Source organism: Borostomias antarcticus, assembly GCF_949987555.1.
Source record: "Borostomias antarcticus genome assembly, chromosome: 3".
Classification (NCBI taxonomy): Eukaryota; Metazoa; Chordata; class Actinopteri; order Stomiiformes; family Stomiidae; genus Borostomias; species Borostomias antarcticus.
The window spans coordinates 31,292,214-31,309,510 of record NC_140236.1 but is presented as its reverse complement, the minus strand read 5'-3'; the positions used below and the strand labels follow the sequence as shown (position 1 = coordinate 31,309,510).

The following is a 17,297-nucleotide window of genomic DNA, read 5'->3' as shown; positions in this document are numbered from 1 at the left end:
CCAAGTCAAGACAAAAAGATACGACAAAAGAATGCAAGGCAAGGCAAGTTGATTTGTATAGCACATTTCAGCAACAAGGCAAGTGCTTTACATGAGACAAAGTGCAACACATAAAAGGTCATATAAAACTAAATGCCAAAAAGGACATTTAAAACAAAATGCAGGTAAAAGAAAATACAGGAATAAAATAAACTAACTTGAGAGAGCTATTTCTATCTAGCCACTGCGCCTCTCTCCCAGCCAGATCAGTTAGAAAGGAATCTTCAGAGGCCAACACAGACAGGCATGTTTAGAAAATGGATCAAAAGGCTTTATTTCATCAAATAACATTATAATACAGTACATTCCATGGTAAGGGAATACCATGGAATGTACTGTCTACTGTCTCCAAGGAGTCTAAAACACTCCTATACTGTACCTAACACTGGAGGGCAGGCCTGCACAGCACATGTGCTATACTTTACACTATTTAATTTTCTCTTGTGATAGGGTCTTTGCACACAAGCTGCGGCTATAGCCCTGGGTGGAAGAATCCGATGTCCACAGTCAACTTATCTTACTAGTCCCTTTCAGCACAGTAAGTAAAACCGGACAAACGCTATAGGTGCGCTGGCTTACAGCCACGCACAACAATTGGGTCTGGCATGCACATATGTGGTCACAGCTATTATGAATTTGCGCTTGTTAACAATGTCCACAATGTTTATCAGCATTGCCGGCGAGAGGTTCGGCACAAAGGAGCAGTGGTTGATCAGGGGTGTAGGGGGGGCAAACCAGCAGGAGATGAAGATCAACCAGCGACGGCGAGAGCTTTGACTGCTAGGACCATATATAGGCTACAGTATAAATACGTAGATACCGCGTTTGCTGCTTGATGATGGGTCCGCGTGGTCTCCATATTGGTAAAGGCAAGAAGACCAAATCCTTTGGACTCCTGCTGCATTTGGCAGGACTCCTTGTCCTTGTCTTCATTGTGACTTTTTCCCATTTGGAGCTACTGTGCTTTTACCAGTAAAAGCACCTTACCTTAGTAGCCTACTTGGTGGAGAAACCCTTGTTGACAAGCACAGAGGTCAGACGTTTCGTAGTTGGTCACCAGGTGTGTATACATCTTAGGAGGGATTTTGGTTCACTCCTCTTTGCAGATCCTCTCCAATTCCTTGAGGTTTCGAGGCAGTCGCTTGGCATCTTGAAGCTTCAGCTCCCTCCATACATTTTCTATGAGAGTAAGGTCTGGAGACTGGCTAGGCCACTGAATGCTTCTTCTTGAGTAACTCCTTTGTTGCCTTGGAAATATGTTTTGGGTTGTGCTGGAAGACCCATTCACGACCAATTTTCAGTGTCATTCTTGAGTGAATACTTTTGGATTCATAACATACAAGAATCACAGGAAGTAGCCTAATGTAGTTCACTTATGACCACAAAATGAGATGATTTCAACAAGTTGAACAGAAATGTTTTGAGGGTAACAGAGGGTTGTGATAATGTAAAGGGGATTTGACTCAGCCCAAAATGTATGTACATGTAGGCCTACAAGAAAAACATAACGTAAAGTAAAATAAAAGGTCCCACACCCACAATAGTAAGAAATATGTTTTGACGTCAATGTAACATGATGTCGCAAGTGCTGTCCCATTCCTTTTTATACCATTTCGAGCCCTTGCAGCCTCTCGCACTCAACCTCTTACCAGGTGAGGTCAATAAGTGTGAGGGCTCAGGGCTTGAGGGTTTAGGGTGGACATTGAGACTGGGCCTATTTGTCTGGGAAGTGGTGAGATGGGAGGTGGGAAAATGGAGAACGACGTCTGATGAACGAGTATGATGCGACAAGCTTGACACACCTATTTTTGGGCAGCTTCTCCCATTCTTCTCTGCAGATCCTCTCAAGCTCCATCAGGTTGGATGGGGAGCGTCGCTGCACAGCCATTTTGAGATCTCTCCAAAGATGTTCAATCGGGTTCAAGTCTGGGCTCTGGCTAGGCCACTCAAGGACATTCAAAGACTTGTCCCGAAGCCACTCTTTTGTTATCTTGGCCGTGTGCTTAGGGTCGTTGTCCTGTTGGAAGGTGAACCTTCGCCCCAGTCTGAGGTCCTGAGTGCTCTGGAGCAGGTTTTCATCATGGATCTCTGTACATTGCTGCATTCACCTTTCCCTCAATCCTGACTAGTTTTTTTTTGTGGTCTGAGGGTCCTTTAGGTGCCTTTTGGCAAACTCCAAGTAGGCTATCATGTGCCTTTTACTGAGGAGTGGCTAAGGTGGCTATTTTGGGCCCTTTCCCACTTGGTACCCATGTAGCCCAAGCATAACCCATGTGGGGCCCACATGTTAGCTGGGATGAGACTGGCTTTGGTGTTCGAAAATAAATGTTGCAAGAAGCACTGCCACTACCAGATTATTAGGTATCATTAATTAAGATAAGGTAGTGTGATTAATCTGATAAAACAGCATTTATGCAAACATTTCTTTGTTTGCACCCCAACCTGTAGGCTTTCTGGAAAATGTGTACGAGAATGATCTTCCCCATCATCCTGGTTATGAGAACACACGTGTATGAAAATTCATCTACACCTATTTCCCTGAGTATATATTATTTAATTTGTATAACTGCACATCTGTTAATATACAGCAAGTGCTCAAGGTTAGGTGTAGTGGATTAAGCTGAATATTTGATGAATATAGACCACCCAAAGGGAGACACGCAGCTGTAAAAGTGTTACCAGGGATCAGTGTGGTAGACAGAGGCCAGTCCTCTCCTCATTTAACCAACATGACACTACGGCGCCACCCACAGGCTGTGCTCTGTACTGCATGCATTTTACATTCTCCATCTTTAAAATGTGATACTTTAAACAAATCATTCATGTTTCAGTAAGTTGAACAAAGAGAATCCATTGAAACGATTCTATCCATTTATTCTATTCAGCATATTTGATCAGAGGTGGTGTAACAACCTCCCCCCTTGTCCCAGTCCCTTATCTAAGAGTGACGAGGATGTCCGTCTGGCAGTAGATTGGTTGCTATTTGGCGGTTTGTATTCCTTGGTTTTGTGCAGGTATAGATGTGCATCTCTCATTTAGCTGTCTGGAATGTTGGGAGGGGCCGGTTCTGCAACGTTCTTCTGGTAGGCGCAGAGCTGGAACACACCTGGAGAGAACCAGTCAAGGAGAGATGGGTGGATCAGTCAAATGATGATGGACTTTAAAGCCTTGAAAGGGGTTCTGGTGAACACCTAATAACTACTACCTCCCAAGTAGATCTGAAGAGATTGGATAGGTGTAAGTAATGACATTGGCAAAAGTCAACTCTATCTTCATGGTCCCAATTTTGATACTCGAAACATGCCACACTTACTTGAGGTACACTATATGGAAAAAAAAAGTATTGGGCCACCTACACATTACACCTACAGGAGCTTTTATGACATCTCAATCTAAATTCATAGTTGGTCTCCCGCTTGCAGCTATAACAGCTTCCACTCTTCTGGGAACGCTTTCTACAAGATTTTGGAGTGTCTGTGGGAATATTTGCCCATTGATCCTCTTCAGGTGATGTCTTAAAAGCTCCATTTGTGAGGTCAGACACTCATGTTGGACGAGAGGGCCTTACATCACCAAGCACAATGCCAAGCGTCGGATGGAGTGATGTAAAGCACGCCGCCACTGGACTCTGGAGCAGTGGAAACGTGTTCAATGGAGTGACCAATCACGCTTCTCTATCTGGCAGTCTGATGGACGAGTCCAGGTTTGGCGAATGCCAGGAAAATGTTACCTGCCTGACTGCGTAGTTTGGTGGAGGAGGGATAATGGTCTGGGGTTGCTTTTCTGGGGTTGGCCTAGGCCCCTAATGCTTCAGTTTACCAAGACATTTTGGACAATTCTATGCTTCCAACTTTGTGGGGTTAGTTTGGGGAAGGCTCTTTTCTGTTCCAGAATGACTGTGCCCCAGTGCACAATGCAAGGTCCATAAAGGTATGGTTGGGTGAGGTTGGTGTGAAAGAACTTGACTGGCCCACAAAGAGCCCTGCCCTCAACCCCAGTGAACACCTTTGGGATGAACTAGAACCGAGACTGTGAGCTAGACCCTCTCGTCCACATCAGTGTCTGACCTCACAAATGCTCTTCTGAATGAATGAGAAAAAAATCCCACAGACACTACAAAATCTTGTAGAAAGCCTTCCCAGAAGAGTGGAAGCTGTTATAGCTGCAAAGGGGAGACCAACTCCATATTAATGCCTATGAATTTAGAATGGGATGTTATAAAAGCTCCTGTAAGTGTAATGTGTAGATGTCCCAATATTTTGTCTATATAATGCAGTGTCTGATCCACTGTGACTGGATAGGTGTAAGCATGTGCTTCTCGACACAACTGTTACCCATCCAGTCACATCCCATCAGTGATTTCTCAGAAGAGGGAAGGAAGCGAGGATGGCAGGACACATAAACAGAGTACAAACTAGTCTGAAATATAAGCCCAGGACAGATGGTGTCAGTTGAAGAATGGGTTGCACCTGCAGCAAAAGACAAGATGATGGCCACCCAGCCTAAGATGTAGGACCAGGAGAAACGCCAGTCGACGAAGCGTTTGCCAAAAAAGGTGACTGTCACCCCAGTGTAGATGGCCAGAGCCAGCAGAGCCAGGAAACCTGGGAAAACAGAACGAGAGTATGACTCAACAGAGGGTTAGAAATCAGTCAACGTTGCAATGTTGTTGGCAATGTTTCACTACAGTAATGTTACCTTGCTTGACATCTGTAAGCCCCCCTCAACATACACACACACACACACATTCTCTCTCTCTCTCTGCAGTGAGTGGTGTTAACTAACCGGACAGGACCAGTGCGATGCCCCCGGTACGGACCCTCCTGCTGTTGGTGCCGTTGGCGAAGGCGCTGAGTCCCAGCACCACGCCCGCGAAGCAGCTCAGCACCGCCAGCAGCATGAAGGCCCGCGTCGCATCCCAGAAGGCTGTGCAGGCAGAGAGGGCACAAAGGTTAGGGGATGTCCTGGGTAGGTATCCGTCTCCTGGGAGCTTTTCGAGTCAACTGCTCTGTCCCCATCAGTGATTTCGGTCATCGCAACAAACATGAAGCTGAAGTGTAGGTGTTTTAGAATATATAAACACAGGTGTGAGTATATTGTGTGTACTTAAATCACTGGTCCAGAACTACAGGTTCATCTTTGTAAAGATGTAGGGTCTATATGCCAAGGTAAAAAGGGACGACGCACACGAGACATGAGTCACTTTAAATATTACCGTACCTTGAAAGACTGGACCAAGAGATAAGGGCTGTTTTCAAATTACCTTTGAACCTAACAGTGTGGCATCTCACTCACCCACAGTGATGGTGTGGGCATGGCATTTGTGATTGATGCAAAACCTCCAGAGGCCCTGATTGGCCGAGCTGCCCGAGTAGCGGTACTGCATCCAGAAGTCGGTTGCTGTGGAGACGATAAGGAGCACCAGGGCGGCCAGCCCACAGAGGGTGCCCCCTCCTGCTAAAGTGTACAGCATCAAGGAGAATCCTGGGATAACAGTCCTCCTGAATGCACCACAGCTGGAGGGAGATGGGAAAACGATAAAGGAACAGCCTGAATGTAAACTGACCACCCGGCACTACTAAGGTCACTTCCCAGCCCAACTGACTACCGTCCATATGCTGAGAAGACCCCTCAGAAAAATGAGGGATTTGACTTCAGTGAAAACCAAATCAACACCTGCAGCCGTACCGTTTTGAACACTCAGCTGCTCTTTAGTCATCAAACCATTCAGGGCTATTCTAATCAAATGTATTATTATTTGCAAACAAGAATAGTTTTGTACACTTTCAGACACTGCATTTTATCCAATTAGAAAGCAATGTGTTCATTGTGAACTTGAAGAACTCCCAACAAAAAAAACCACTCAAATTGGCTAAACCGAACAAAGCACTTAACCAAAATGGTTGAGTCAATGGAAGTGCTGAACAGACATTTCAGGCTATTGTTTGGGCCTAATTCCCCCTGGCACATCACAACTAACCTTCTGATGCAGAGCAATAGATCTGTCAGCATATTACTCTACGAATGCTGTATTGGGCTGGTCTGAGTAGTTTTACATAGTTTAACATTAGCTCCTGTCTGGCAAAAAGCAACTAAAGTTGACAAAAAAAACTGGTGATTTAACTGCCCTTTCACATCAGCATCATAAAGTACTTTTTTTGTATTCCATAGCAGTACTTTTGTAGTCCATTGGCATGTGTCAAAGTCTAACTCCAAAGAACTCTCACTTAATCACCAAAAATTGATTAAAAAAAACAACAAAAATTATCTCCAAAACCCAAATTCCTCATCTTGACTAGTATCATTATCAGTGTTTATGGTCCATTGGTATGCATGTTAGAAAGAGAGGGTTGTCAGATACCTGTGTTGGTTGCCGTCTCTCGTCAGTGTTATACCCGTCTGCGTGTCCGTCCTTTTTAAGCCCTCTCCCCATGCTCCTCATTGTGACCCATACAATAGAGGGGAAGGATCGAGGGCAACATGTGAACGATGGTAATCCCTCTCTCCCTCATTCCCCCTCCATCCCCCTATTGCCCAACATCACCCCGCTGGAAAGCTATTCCCTCTTTTTCAGTCCAGTTCATCTAGCTTTCGCACTCTCTTCTAACTTCCTCTCACCCCCCCTCCATCCTTCCTCCGTTACCATAAAGTGTCTGATCAGCCCTGGCAGTGCTCGGGATCATGGGGCCTGACATCTCCGTTCGGCCGTGCCAAACCTGGGTTCACCATATTCACCACTGAACCTGCCTGCCTGCTGCAAGACTGTGACACACACCTGTTTCTCTCTTAACCCTTTGAATACGACCACGTCACCGGCAACATTTAAAAAAATATCTAACAAATAATTAATAATATAAAAAAAATATCTAACAAATCAAAAAAAATCCTCCCTCCAACACTTGCTGAAAGCTGAGAAATTGCGCTTTCTAGTATTATAGGGAAAATCCAATTAATAGGAGTCCTGATGAGACATTTTCAGAAGACTGACTTCATGGAATCATTTATTGCTGTAAATGTGAAATCAGTTATTTACAAGAATCATGGGAAATCTCTGGAAAACGCATGCATAATGTATTTAAATACATTTTTAAAGACATAACACCATTTTATTACAGACCCAACTCAATCCTCGCATATTACGGCTTTACACTGAAACAGCTTCTTTCAGGACAGGAAGCGCGTATCCTCTCTAAGCTGACAGAAGACACAGCAATCCTTTTCATTTACAAAACAATTGCAAGAGGCTACCTCCAGCATTCATCGGTTTTCAGCGCAGGCAGCCACCATGGGTTTGTTAAAGGGCAGTGGACCCACATTTCCATGGTAAATGCGGCGTCCATCTTAGCTCGCCTGCATGTCCAGGCCAAACAGGCGGTTGGGGGGGGTCATTAACCTAACTCCTAACTAGGAGCTACGGGTCCTTATCTTACTTCCTCGGGCGTCCTTTCCCGCCATTCATCGCTCTGCCTTTTCCTTTGCCTCCCTTCATCCCTCCTTTCCTCCCTCCTTTCTTGCCCCCTTTGTCGCGCTGTTCTTTCCTCTGCATGCCCCTCATGTCCTTCTTCATGCGTCCGTCCACCACCTTGAAGGTCCCCTTGACGCCGGCCGGCCGCCGCATCTTCCTGGAGCCGCCGCCCTTCTTGGCCACCACGTAGGTCACCTCCCTCTTCTCCTTGCCCATGCCCGCCTTCTTGTAGATGCTGGAGGACAGAAGAGGACGTCGGGGAAAGGTGGTTCATTCACACAAGTGTGTGCTGAGGGGGAGAAGACCTCGTTTTGGTCATTTTGAAAGCGGGTCGTACCTCTTGAGCTGAGCCATCTTCTCCTTCTCGCCGATGTCCACTGTGTTGACGACAGCCTCGGCCTTCTTCTTGATCTGCTCCATCTTCTTCAGCATCTAGTACGCACGCACACATTACATGTTAGAAGACGCCATTTCTTTATTTCTATTCATTCTGACATTATACATTTCCTCACCTTCTTTCTCCGTTATTTAACACTTTCATATGCCTTTCATCCCTAGTTACATCCTCCCTCCCCTCCTTATCCACCTTCTCCTCCTCTCCTCCCTCTACTCTTTCTCCTCACCACCTCCTCCTCCTCGATCTACTCTCCCTCTTCTGCTCACCTCTATCTCCTCCTCTCCCCTATCTACTCTCTCTCTTCTACTTACCCTCCATCTACTCTCTCTTCCTTACCCTCTATCTCCTCCTCTCCTCTATCTACTCTCTCTCTTCCCCTTACCCTCTATCTACTCCCTCTTCCTTACCCTCCTCTTCTTCCTGGCCTTGGCCTCAGCCACTCGTTTGATGGGTCTGGCGTTAATCTCCTTCCAGCGCTCCTTGAACTCCTCCACCATCTCCTTGGTAACAGGCACCGGCTTCCTCCTGTGCTTGTTCTCATCGTCCACGAACCACTCAGGCACCTCGCACTGGTCCTCCGAACTGGCAAACCTACACACACACACACACACACACACACACACACACACACACACCACACACACACACACACACACACACACACACACACACACACACACACACACACACACACACACACACACACACACAACTCCTTTAATACACAAACTCACATATACGATGTAACAATCAGACACACAAGGATCCCAACGAGTTTTACCTGTGGAATGAGCCGTCCAACAAGTCTCTGGCTCTCTTTTTGGACGTGGCGATCTGACATCCCAGGGCCAAGCCCTCTGGATCCAGGATCCTAGCACGCTTACCTGAGGAGAAGACACACACACACGCGCGCACGATTAGCCAACCCAACGACAACCCTAAAGTCATCCCTGATTGGTTGATACACCGTCCTCCCGTACTCACTGGTGCTCTCCACGGGGACCACCTGGAGGTCGTCCTCATCAGCATCACCTTGGACCCCGCCGGCCGCCTTGCCATTCTTCATCTGAGCAATGTCCCTATGGCGATCAGAGAAGAAGTCACACACACTTCCTGTCATGCAAACCGCGTGTTGGTTCGCACGCTCAGTCGTGCTCGGTGGGAGATGCGTGTCTGAGCTGGGATACTTTATCCCTCTCGGGAGGCGTGTCGCGTCCGCGCCACAAAATTGCAGATTCTATTTATACTTCTAGCTTTGCGATACTTCTGCCATTTTCCGACGTTCTCCTGTCAAGTTTGTTTTTTATTAATCCCAACGTTTGCTCAGGAGGGCGTATTCTTTCGTGCGCATTGGCTGATTCGCAGACAGGCGACAGGCTGTTACAGTCCTTTGTCCAAGATGATGGCCCATTGTGAACAATGTGTGGTAGGGGTGTGGTGTGGGTTATGAATATTCTGATTTCCTGCTAATTAGCCTGCTAAATTTGGGAACTGTTGTGACTAAACCCTTTTTTTTAGCTATTTACATCTAAGATGTTATTAATATTTTGGACATCATTACATAACCAAGACTTTGTTGAACAAGACTTTGTTGAACAACTTTACAAGCTGAATATGGTACTGACCAAACTATTGATGGCATATAAATGTAGCTGTCATTGTCCTTCAAATAAAAATATATAATGTGTGCGTTAAGTTGATGAAATTTAGATAAGTTTCAGACAACACCAAAATCACAGCTGAAAAAAATCAGCTCAGAAGGGGTTAATGATCCACCCGGCAGTGGTATTGGTGTACCACTACTATGGATATCAAGAATAGTTTCTGACTTAAAGAGAAATCAGCCATACTAATCATACCGCCTTGTCATCTTACGTTATCAGCAATGTTAGAACGTGCCGTGAGTGTGAACACTGACCTCTCGTCATCACTGTCAGAGTCAGAGTCGCTATCCCCCTCCGCTTCCTGTGAAGGCCCCGCCTCTTCCTCCTCCGGCTGGGCTGTCTCCGCCTGCTCCTCAGCCTTCCTCTTCTTCCCTTGTCCTGATGGAGGAAATAAAGCAACAACACAACTCTCAATGCAGACATGCAATAAATCAATTTTGACTGAACTAGTGTGGCAACAGCACCATAGGCTAGGGGGAGCTTTCCATCATATTGTTTATGCTCCTTCAACCTTCTCAATCCTCTGACAAGTGTCAGTGTAAGGATCTAGGGGTTGGTTTGAGACTGGACTGCCCCCCCCCCCCCCCCCCTCCGGCGGTCAGCAGCTCAGAGCCTCACCTGGGGTGTCCTTGTTCTGGACTCTCTGGGACTGCTGGAGCTCACTCGCTGCATCTCCCTCCAGGTCCAGTTCTGCGAAGATTCCCTGTGGGGCCGCGTGACAGAGGAGAGACGTGAGGAGAGACGTGAGCGCCGGGTGTCAAGAGCTCTCAAGGAGGAAAGCTATGGGTCAGAACCCCCAATACCTGAACAGAGAGAATGCTCTCAAGTGGAAAAACAGTGACACTTCAAATCTCCTTCTGGTTCCAGATCGATTGTTCCCCACACAGGATCTCAAAATAAGCTGTCATGTGCAGCAAATTCAAAACTTGGTTCATTTCTGTGTGTGTGTATTACCAGACCTTGCTGAACCACAGGTTGTGTGTGTGTGTGTGTGTGTCTGTGTGCGTGCGTGCGTGTGTGTGTGTGTGTGAGAGACGTGCGTGTATATTAAAAGACCTTGCTGAAACACTGGTTGTGTGTGTGTGTGTGTGTGTGTGTGTGTGTATGTGAGTGAGAGACGCGCGTGTATATTAACAAGACCTTGCTGAAACACAGGTTGGTCTGTGTGTGTGTGTGTGAGAGTGTGAGAGACGCACGCGTTAACAGACCTTGCTGAACCACATGTCGGTCTCTCTCTCCTGCTTTTCCTCCTTTCCCTCCAGCTCCACCAGTAGTCCTCCACCTTCTCCTCCCTCTTCCTCCTCTTCCTCAGCCGCTGCACTGAAGGACACTCTAACACACACACACACACACACACACACACACATTGAGGTATTGAATTTGAGGCACATGACAATACTACGGAACAGGACCGGGGTAATGTGAAGAGTACATGTACAGGGCCATGTTCAAAGTAATCGCGAACGCGTTGCAGTATTTGGAACGTTTTCCAAACAACGTAACTGAGCATCAAGCCACACAGTACGATTAGAAAGAGCTGTGATCAGACAGTTCTACTGATTTGGGATGCTTTGTTTACGCTGAAACCAGAAGAACCTCAGAGTGGCAAGATCAGCAGGGACAACAGGAGTCAAACTACTGGGACGGCAGTAACGTACTTCTTCTTGGCGGCCTCCTTCTCCTCCTCCTTCATCTCCTTCTCTCTCCCTTCCACCTCCTCCAGGTCGTCAGAGTCCAGGTCGGAGGCCAGGGACATCTCGTCGTCTTCCTCGCTGGACAGGTACAGGTCCTCTTCGCCCGCCACCAGGGCGTCCGCTGCCTTCATGTCCCCCTTGGTGATCTCACACAGGGCCTGGGCAGAGAGGAGAGGGAGGAGGGAGGAGTGAGAGAGCACACAAAAGTGTATCTGGCGTTGTGAAACGTGTGTGTGTGTGTGTGTGTGTGTGTGTGTGTGTCCCATCCAGGGCCTATACCTTGGCTTTGTTGATGGTGCTGAGGGAGAACATGGAGGTGTCCTCTCCATCGGCGATGGAGACGCCGGGCAGGTCCATCTTCAGCGCCACCCTCTCCCTCTGCTTCCTCTTCTCCTTCAGCAGCTTCTTCTTCTTCCTGGTCGCACAAAAACGCCGGCATAACACATTTTCACACAGCACAACCCATGGGAATACGCTACATCAGTGCAATCAGACAGCATTATGTCCATATCATTGCAAATGCACCACTGTTGATGGTGAGAAACGGTAAGCGGGTATCTGGCTTCCGAAATCAGTAACATTCTAAAAAGCTTTTTTGTTACTTCCTCTCAGTGGAGGAAGTAACAAAACAAACTTATTGCCGGAAACGTACCGTCTCAGTTCCGCCACCTCTTCAGCTTTCAGCTCCGCCAGTTTCTTCTCCATCTCCTCTTCTTCGTCCTCTGCTTCACCTTCCTTCTTCTCTGCCACCGTTTTCTTGTCCGGTTTCTCTTCGCTGTCGCTCTCTTCCTCACCTGAACTTAGGCTGCGGACATTCAGAGGGGACTAAGTGTTAGCATATCACCTGAACACAAGACTGGCGTGCACATCGAGTCGGTGTTCCATTGGCCGTTCTGATGGGGTTAATACTTGATATCCTTGTCCAGCTGCTTGGCTTCATCCTTCAGTTTCTTAGCCAGGTATCTCCTCAGCTTTGACCTCCAGTTCAGCAGCAAACTAGACACACAGGGGACAGAGGGTCAAAGGTCATTCAAGAGCATCCAGGATTGAAGGAAGCAGCAGGTGATTCAAGTAGCGCAGAGTCTTGATTGGCTTACCGGAGCTCCTTGCGACCCAGGACCTTGATGTCACGGCAGCACTCTTTGACCTCGTCCAAGGTGGCAGGGTGAGACTCCAGATCTGGGTTGTCAAATGTGATCTGGTGAGGAAATAAAAAGTGTACTAATTTGTCAATAAAATTGTAGTAATGTGGCTAGAGTTGATATTACTGTGAGGTCATATTTTAGCCTGTGCTAATTCAGTGGATGACTCATTTGATTTTGTCTTGTTACCACCGTTTTGCCTGTGATTTACTGGCTATAGTTGGGCAACTGTGGCTTTGCATCTCACCTCGTTGGCTTTGCCCAGGAAGTCCACAGGGTTCTCAGCTTTGAGGAACTCAGACACAGAGAAGGTGTGGTACAGGATCAGATCACCGTCTGTGTATCCCTCCGCCTGAGGTGGTAGAGATGCAAATAGTCACTAAAACGCCAAGAACTAGAGCCAAGTCAGACATTCACTGAGTGAAGAAACACACATGCACTTGCTCCTTCTCTCTCTCTCACTCACACACACACACCTTAGCTTTCTTCACAGGCAACAGGTCTTTCACTGTCTTTACTTGAACTTCCACCTCTTTGAACGCATGTTTGGGGTCGAAGAACTTATTGTCGATTTTGTCAGGGGCCAAGAAGCCTGAACAGGAGGCGAAAATTATATTACTCAAAATACTATTACACAACATTCACAGTCACAGACGTGTAAAACCATAGGAGACTTGAGGTTGCTCACCCTGACAGATGACAAAGATCTCGGCAGACTCATTTCTGGAGGCCTGGGGTTTGGTGGCCTGCACCTTCTTGAAGAAGTTCTGGAAGATCCAGAGCAACGGCTGGTAGTCTTTGGAGCGGAACACCTTGGTGACGAAGGTGCCTCCTTTGGACAGGAACTCACAGGCCAGCTTCAGAGCCATGAGGGTCAAGTGGGCTGGGGAGGAGATGGACGGAGTAAACGGGCGGTCAAGTGACCAGATGAGAGGCACGTCCAGTTTGTGCACTGTGGCACAGTTCCTCAAAACTCTAATCCAAATGATTTTTTTTAATCAGTGTTTCCCCTACAATTGCCCCTCCTGACAGACCCAAAATGCAAAAAAATAAATGAATTGCGGACTTTTAGATCGCTAGCATTTTTAGCATGGAGTCAATGGAGTTTAACTTAGCGAAAATTAGCATTGCGGCTAGCGGACATTTTCTGACAGTGAGAGATGAAATGAAAATATTTTCGGTTGCTTTAGCTATCTACATAAGTAACCACAGATTAGTCTATGTCTTCTGGTGTTAGTAACTATGTGAGGCATGCACTTTAGGCTAACATTAGCCATGTGTTGTGGACTAAATGGGTTAGTTCCCATTTTCCCCCATTTAGGCTATGCATTTTCAGCAATGCTTTTGCAATTTATTTTCAGCTGTTTAGCATTCACACATTTTCTGCAGGAAATGTTTTTTCGAGTAATATGTTTTCATCTTTTGGAAAAAAATATTGTTAATATGTATTTACCTAAGTTATGTGCACTAATTTCCTTTGTGTAGAGAAATGTACCAATAAACACCTTACCGTGCACCTTACTGTGCACGTGTATGACGACACTGTTGAAACCGCGACACTAGTTTTAAAAATTCTAAATCTTAAAAAAAATCCTAGGGGAAACACGGTTTATCCATCAACACTGATATTGAAGTGCATGCCTCTATCATTTGGATTGTGCTGTGAGGGTGCGTATTCAGGCAGTGTCGTGATTTTTATGTTGTTGTTACCTACCCTGAGAGAAGGCATCATGCACCCAGTTGGCTCCAACATTTGGAGCGCCGTCATTTAGGACTACATCAACCTTCCATGTTTGTAGTTCCTTTTTGATAGCCTGAAGACAAGAGCCAGATCAAACACATCTTCAGTCTGTCAATGACAAACCTGTCTATATGTGCTGAGCCTCATCTAAATGGCTTTAACTCCGTGGCTGACCACCTACCTGTTTGCATTTGTCTGTGGTGATGTCCTCCTGCAGAGTGACCACATTGGGGATGGGCTTGATGGGGACCAGATCAATGCCTACGAAGAAAGGAGCAGAGAATTAGAATAAGAACTTTAACAAGTCTACGGATACCTCTGAAGTGTTGGAAACATGCTCTCATGGCACAATATTCACATTAGTGAATAAAGTTAGCTAGGTATGTAAAGTTAGCTAGGTATGTCAGCGACAGGCAAGGAAGTTCAGCTCACCAATGACAAGACTGGACACGGGCATGAATTTGGACGCCACCTGCAACCTGGGACGAGGCAGAACGGGTGGTGTCAGCAAACAGTATCAGTCATCGGAGTTTAAAACTGATTTATCAGATAAGTCGGGATAAACTCCTCAGATAAGTTAGGATACACTCCTCAGCGAGGAAGGTTCTAATAACTTGAGCTAGCTAACGTTAGCTTGTTACTCACCAACCACCTGGAGCAGCGCACAAGTCAAGCACAGCCCTGGCTTTCTGGAGGAATTGAAATTTACGATTGAGCTGGATAAGCTTGAAGGACGACCGAGAACGATATCCTGCAAAGGGGAAAAAAATCATTTCAGAGGCCATAAGCATTTCCATTGGTTTTCTATCACTAGCTAACCGATTTAGCTAGCCAAATTGCTAATCTTGCTATAGCTAGCAAGCTAAATTAATTGTGCCTTGTGTGACATTGTAGATCTTACCTGTTTCCTTAGCTAAGTGATAGAATTTGTCCTTTCGAGATTTTCCAACTTTGAGTTTCTTTCCCATGTTTGCTGATGTGGAAGGTCACTTATGGTTCAACTTAATCTATCTAGGACTATTACGAATTACTGTTTCACAAGACGTCCAGCCACCTCCGTAAAAACAACACGTGTGATTTAGCTGGCGCAGGGATTCTACGTCAGTGTTTCATTTGATTTGAAGTGGTGAAACTTTATTGAACCAAGCAGCGACTAAAAGGACAAAATAACTAGTACATTTTACGAATGTTTACTTTTCAGCATAAAAATAATCAGTGACGAAGTGCATGAATGATTCTTTTATTGTAGTTCATTCAAACAATAACATCAACATGGCAAATTTTATTTTTCCTAATTTTGATCTGTATGCCTCTATCAAGCTGTTTCAGATGTTACATGTTACAGTAATCTCCAGTTATCAAACCATCCAATCCATTTAATGTCCAAATTATAACCATGAAGATGCTGCATTTTAATGTCAGAAATGTTACCCAATGCATTTCTTTTGTTATTATAACATGCCTATTGCACTATGTTTTACATTTGAATGTGAATCATTTTAATCTATATACTTTTTAAAATGTTGCCAGATATGAATTATACTTCTGACCAGTAGTACAGCGGTGCTGTTGTTAGGCCTCTCAGAAGGGTCTGTTTCTGGAGCGAGTGTTGATCAGTCCTAGCACAGAGAAGGCACTGGCTGCAGCTGTCACCAAACTGATCGCCCCAATGGCTCGGGTGGCCTGTGGATACGAATACGTAAATAATAATTACAAATTAATACAATAACATTGATACAAGTTTGAATCAAATAGTAAGAAGGACCTAGGGGATTTCAAAGCCCCACATGAGGACAGATAGGAAGTGTGTGTGTGTGTGTGTGTGTGCGCGCGTGTGCATACTGTTTGTGTGTGTGTGTGTGTGTGTGTGTGTGTGTGAGAGAGAGAGAGAGAGAGAGAGAAGGAGAGAGAAGGAGATAGAGGAATAAAGAGAAAGAGGGAGAGAAAGAAATGACAATGGAAGATAAAATGAGTGAGGTACCTGCTCAGAGACCCCCTCCCCGTAGCGCAGCAGGGTAACAAAGTGCTCACAGTTACTGCCCAACAGGTCATACGACACCTCCTGGCCAATAAGAACTTGAGCTCGTTCGATGATTTCACAGACAGGTAAAGGGGTGTGGTCGTCGTCATATTTGTTGTTGACCCGGTAGGTGTCGCTTCCCACCACTTCCTTCAACAGCTGCATTCTCACCACCGCCTTGCGACTGAAGACAGACTTCACACTGGACATGGCGGCCGCCTGACTCTCATCTACAGAGACACATGCAGAAACATCTAATAGAGGCTGGGAAATGGTTACAAATCCTGTTCTTCAGGAGATCCGGACTGAAGAGACATTACACTACTACGGATCATGTGTACCAGTCTACACATATTGAATTAGTTATGGTCAGATTGGTCATGAACACCATTCTTTGATAGACCTAAAGCTGCATATTAACAGCGTGATTCATTCTTGCATGAGATCAGTCTTACTCAAATGTTTGTGTAAGAATGTGGATTAAACAGTAGGGCTCATCCCACACTGCTTCCAACTGACCAACAGGTGTCAAGTTGATGATGTAACCATCTCCCAGGTAGAGGGCCCAGTGCTGATAGGCTGGTCTGAAGATCTCGATGAGGTCGCCAGGCTGGGGGTCCCCGGGGGGGTCAAGAAGGTCAGGGTCATTAGAGGCCATCTGCAGCGAGAAAGTAGAGTGGGAGTCAAGATACTGTATTTACACTTGAAACAGTATGGTATAACCTCATAAGGCAGGTAATATGACAGGTGCGTAGGAGCAAGCCAATAGTAATGAAATAAAAAGCTCCCACACTCTGTCTATTTCACTTACAGATAATTTTTAATAGGGCAACGTTTCAATGCGCAGACCTTCTTCACGTGAACTTACAAACTCTACAAAGTTCACCCAGAGAAGGTCTGCGTACCGAAACATTGTCCTATTAAAGTTTATCTGCAAGTTAAGTCGAGAGTGTGCAGGAACTTTTCATTTCATAAACACCTCATAGAAATATATCAATGACCAACAGTTACAACTCTGTTTAATGAATAGGATGAACTGGCCTAGACAGTAACCTGAGGTAAACATTCTATGGAACCTACTGTACCAGGTATGTACTTTGTAACAATCAATAAAATCTAAAATCTTACTAATATC

The 17,297-nt window shown here is 45.8% G+C and overlaps 3 protein-coding genes across 3 annotated transcripts; all 3 read right to left on the bottom strand.

Moving 5' to 3' along the window:
- Positions 1–3,074: 3,074 nt before the first annotated feature.
- Positions 3,075–5,512, bottom strand: lim2.2 (lens intrinsic membrane protein 2.2; the record flags this gene model as incomplete). The annotated part of the gene is made up of 4 exons (XM_084436319.1): positions 3,075–3,145; positions 4,509–4,643; positions 4,825–4,965; positions 5,335–5,512. 4 exons carry the CDS (start codon positions 5,510–5,512, stop codon positions 3,075–3,077), a joined length of 525 nt encoding a protein of 174 aa, XP_084292445.1.
- Positions 5,513–7,085: 1,573 nt separating this feature from the next.
- On the bottom strand, positions 7,086–15,185 carry ftsj3 (FtsJ RNA 2'-O-methyltransferase 3). The gene is made up of 21 exons (XM_084462048.1): positions 15,044–15,185; positions 14,788–14,893; positions 14,575–14,621; positions 14,324–14,403; positions 14,116–14,215; positions 13,090–13,284; positions 12,878–12,993; positions 12,649–12,753; positions 12,357–12,457; positions 12,169–12,255; positions 11,912–12,064; positions 11,539–11,674; positions 11,224–11,417; positions 10,774–10,897; positions 10,184–10,268; positions 9,820–9,943; positions 8,886–8,980; positions 8,683–8,785; positions 8,309–8,492; positions 7,842–7,936; positions 7,086–7,739 (listed from the first exon to the last, which is right to left on the bottom strand). The coding sequence occupies exons 1-21, from the start codon at positions 15,108–15,110 to the stop codon at positions 7,466–7,468; spliced, it is 2,571 nt and encodes an 856-aa protein (XP_084318174.1). The 5' UTR covers positions 15,111–15,185; the 3' UTR covers positions 7,086–7,465.
- A 538-nt stretch (positions 15,186–15,723) lies between these two features.
- plaat1 (phospholipase A and acyltransferase 1) lies at positions 15,724–16,820 on the bottom strand (the record flags this gene model as incomplete). The annotated part of the gene is made up of 3 exons (XM_084436458.1): positions 15,724–15,825; positions 16,124–16,392; positions 16,682–16,820. 3 exons carry the CDS (start codon positions 16,818–16,820, stop codon positions 15,724–15,726), a joined length of 510 nt encoding a protein of 169 aa, XP_084292584.1.
- Positions 16,821–17,297: the final 477 nt, after the last annotated feature.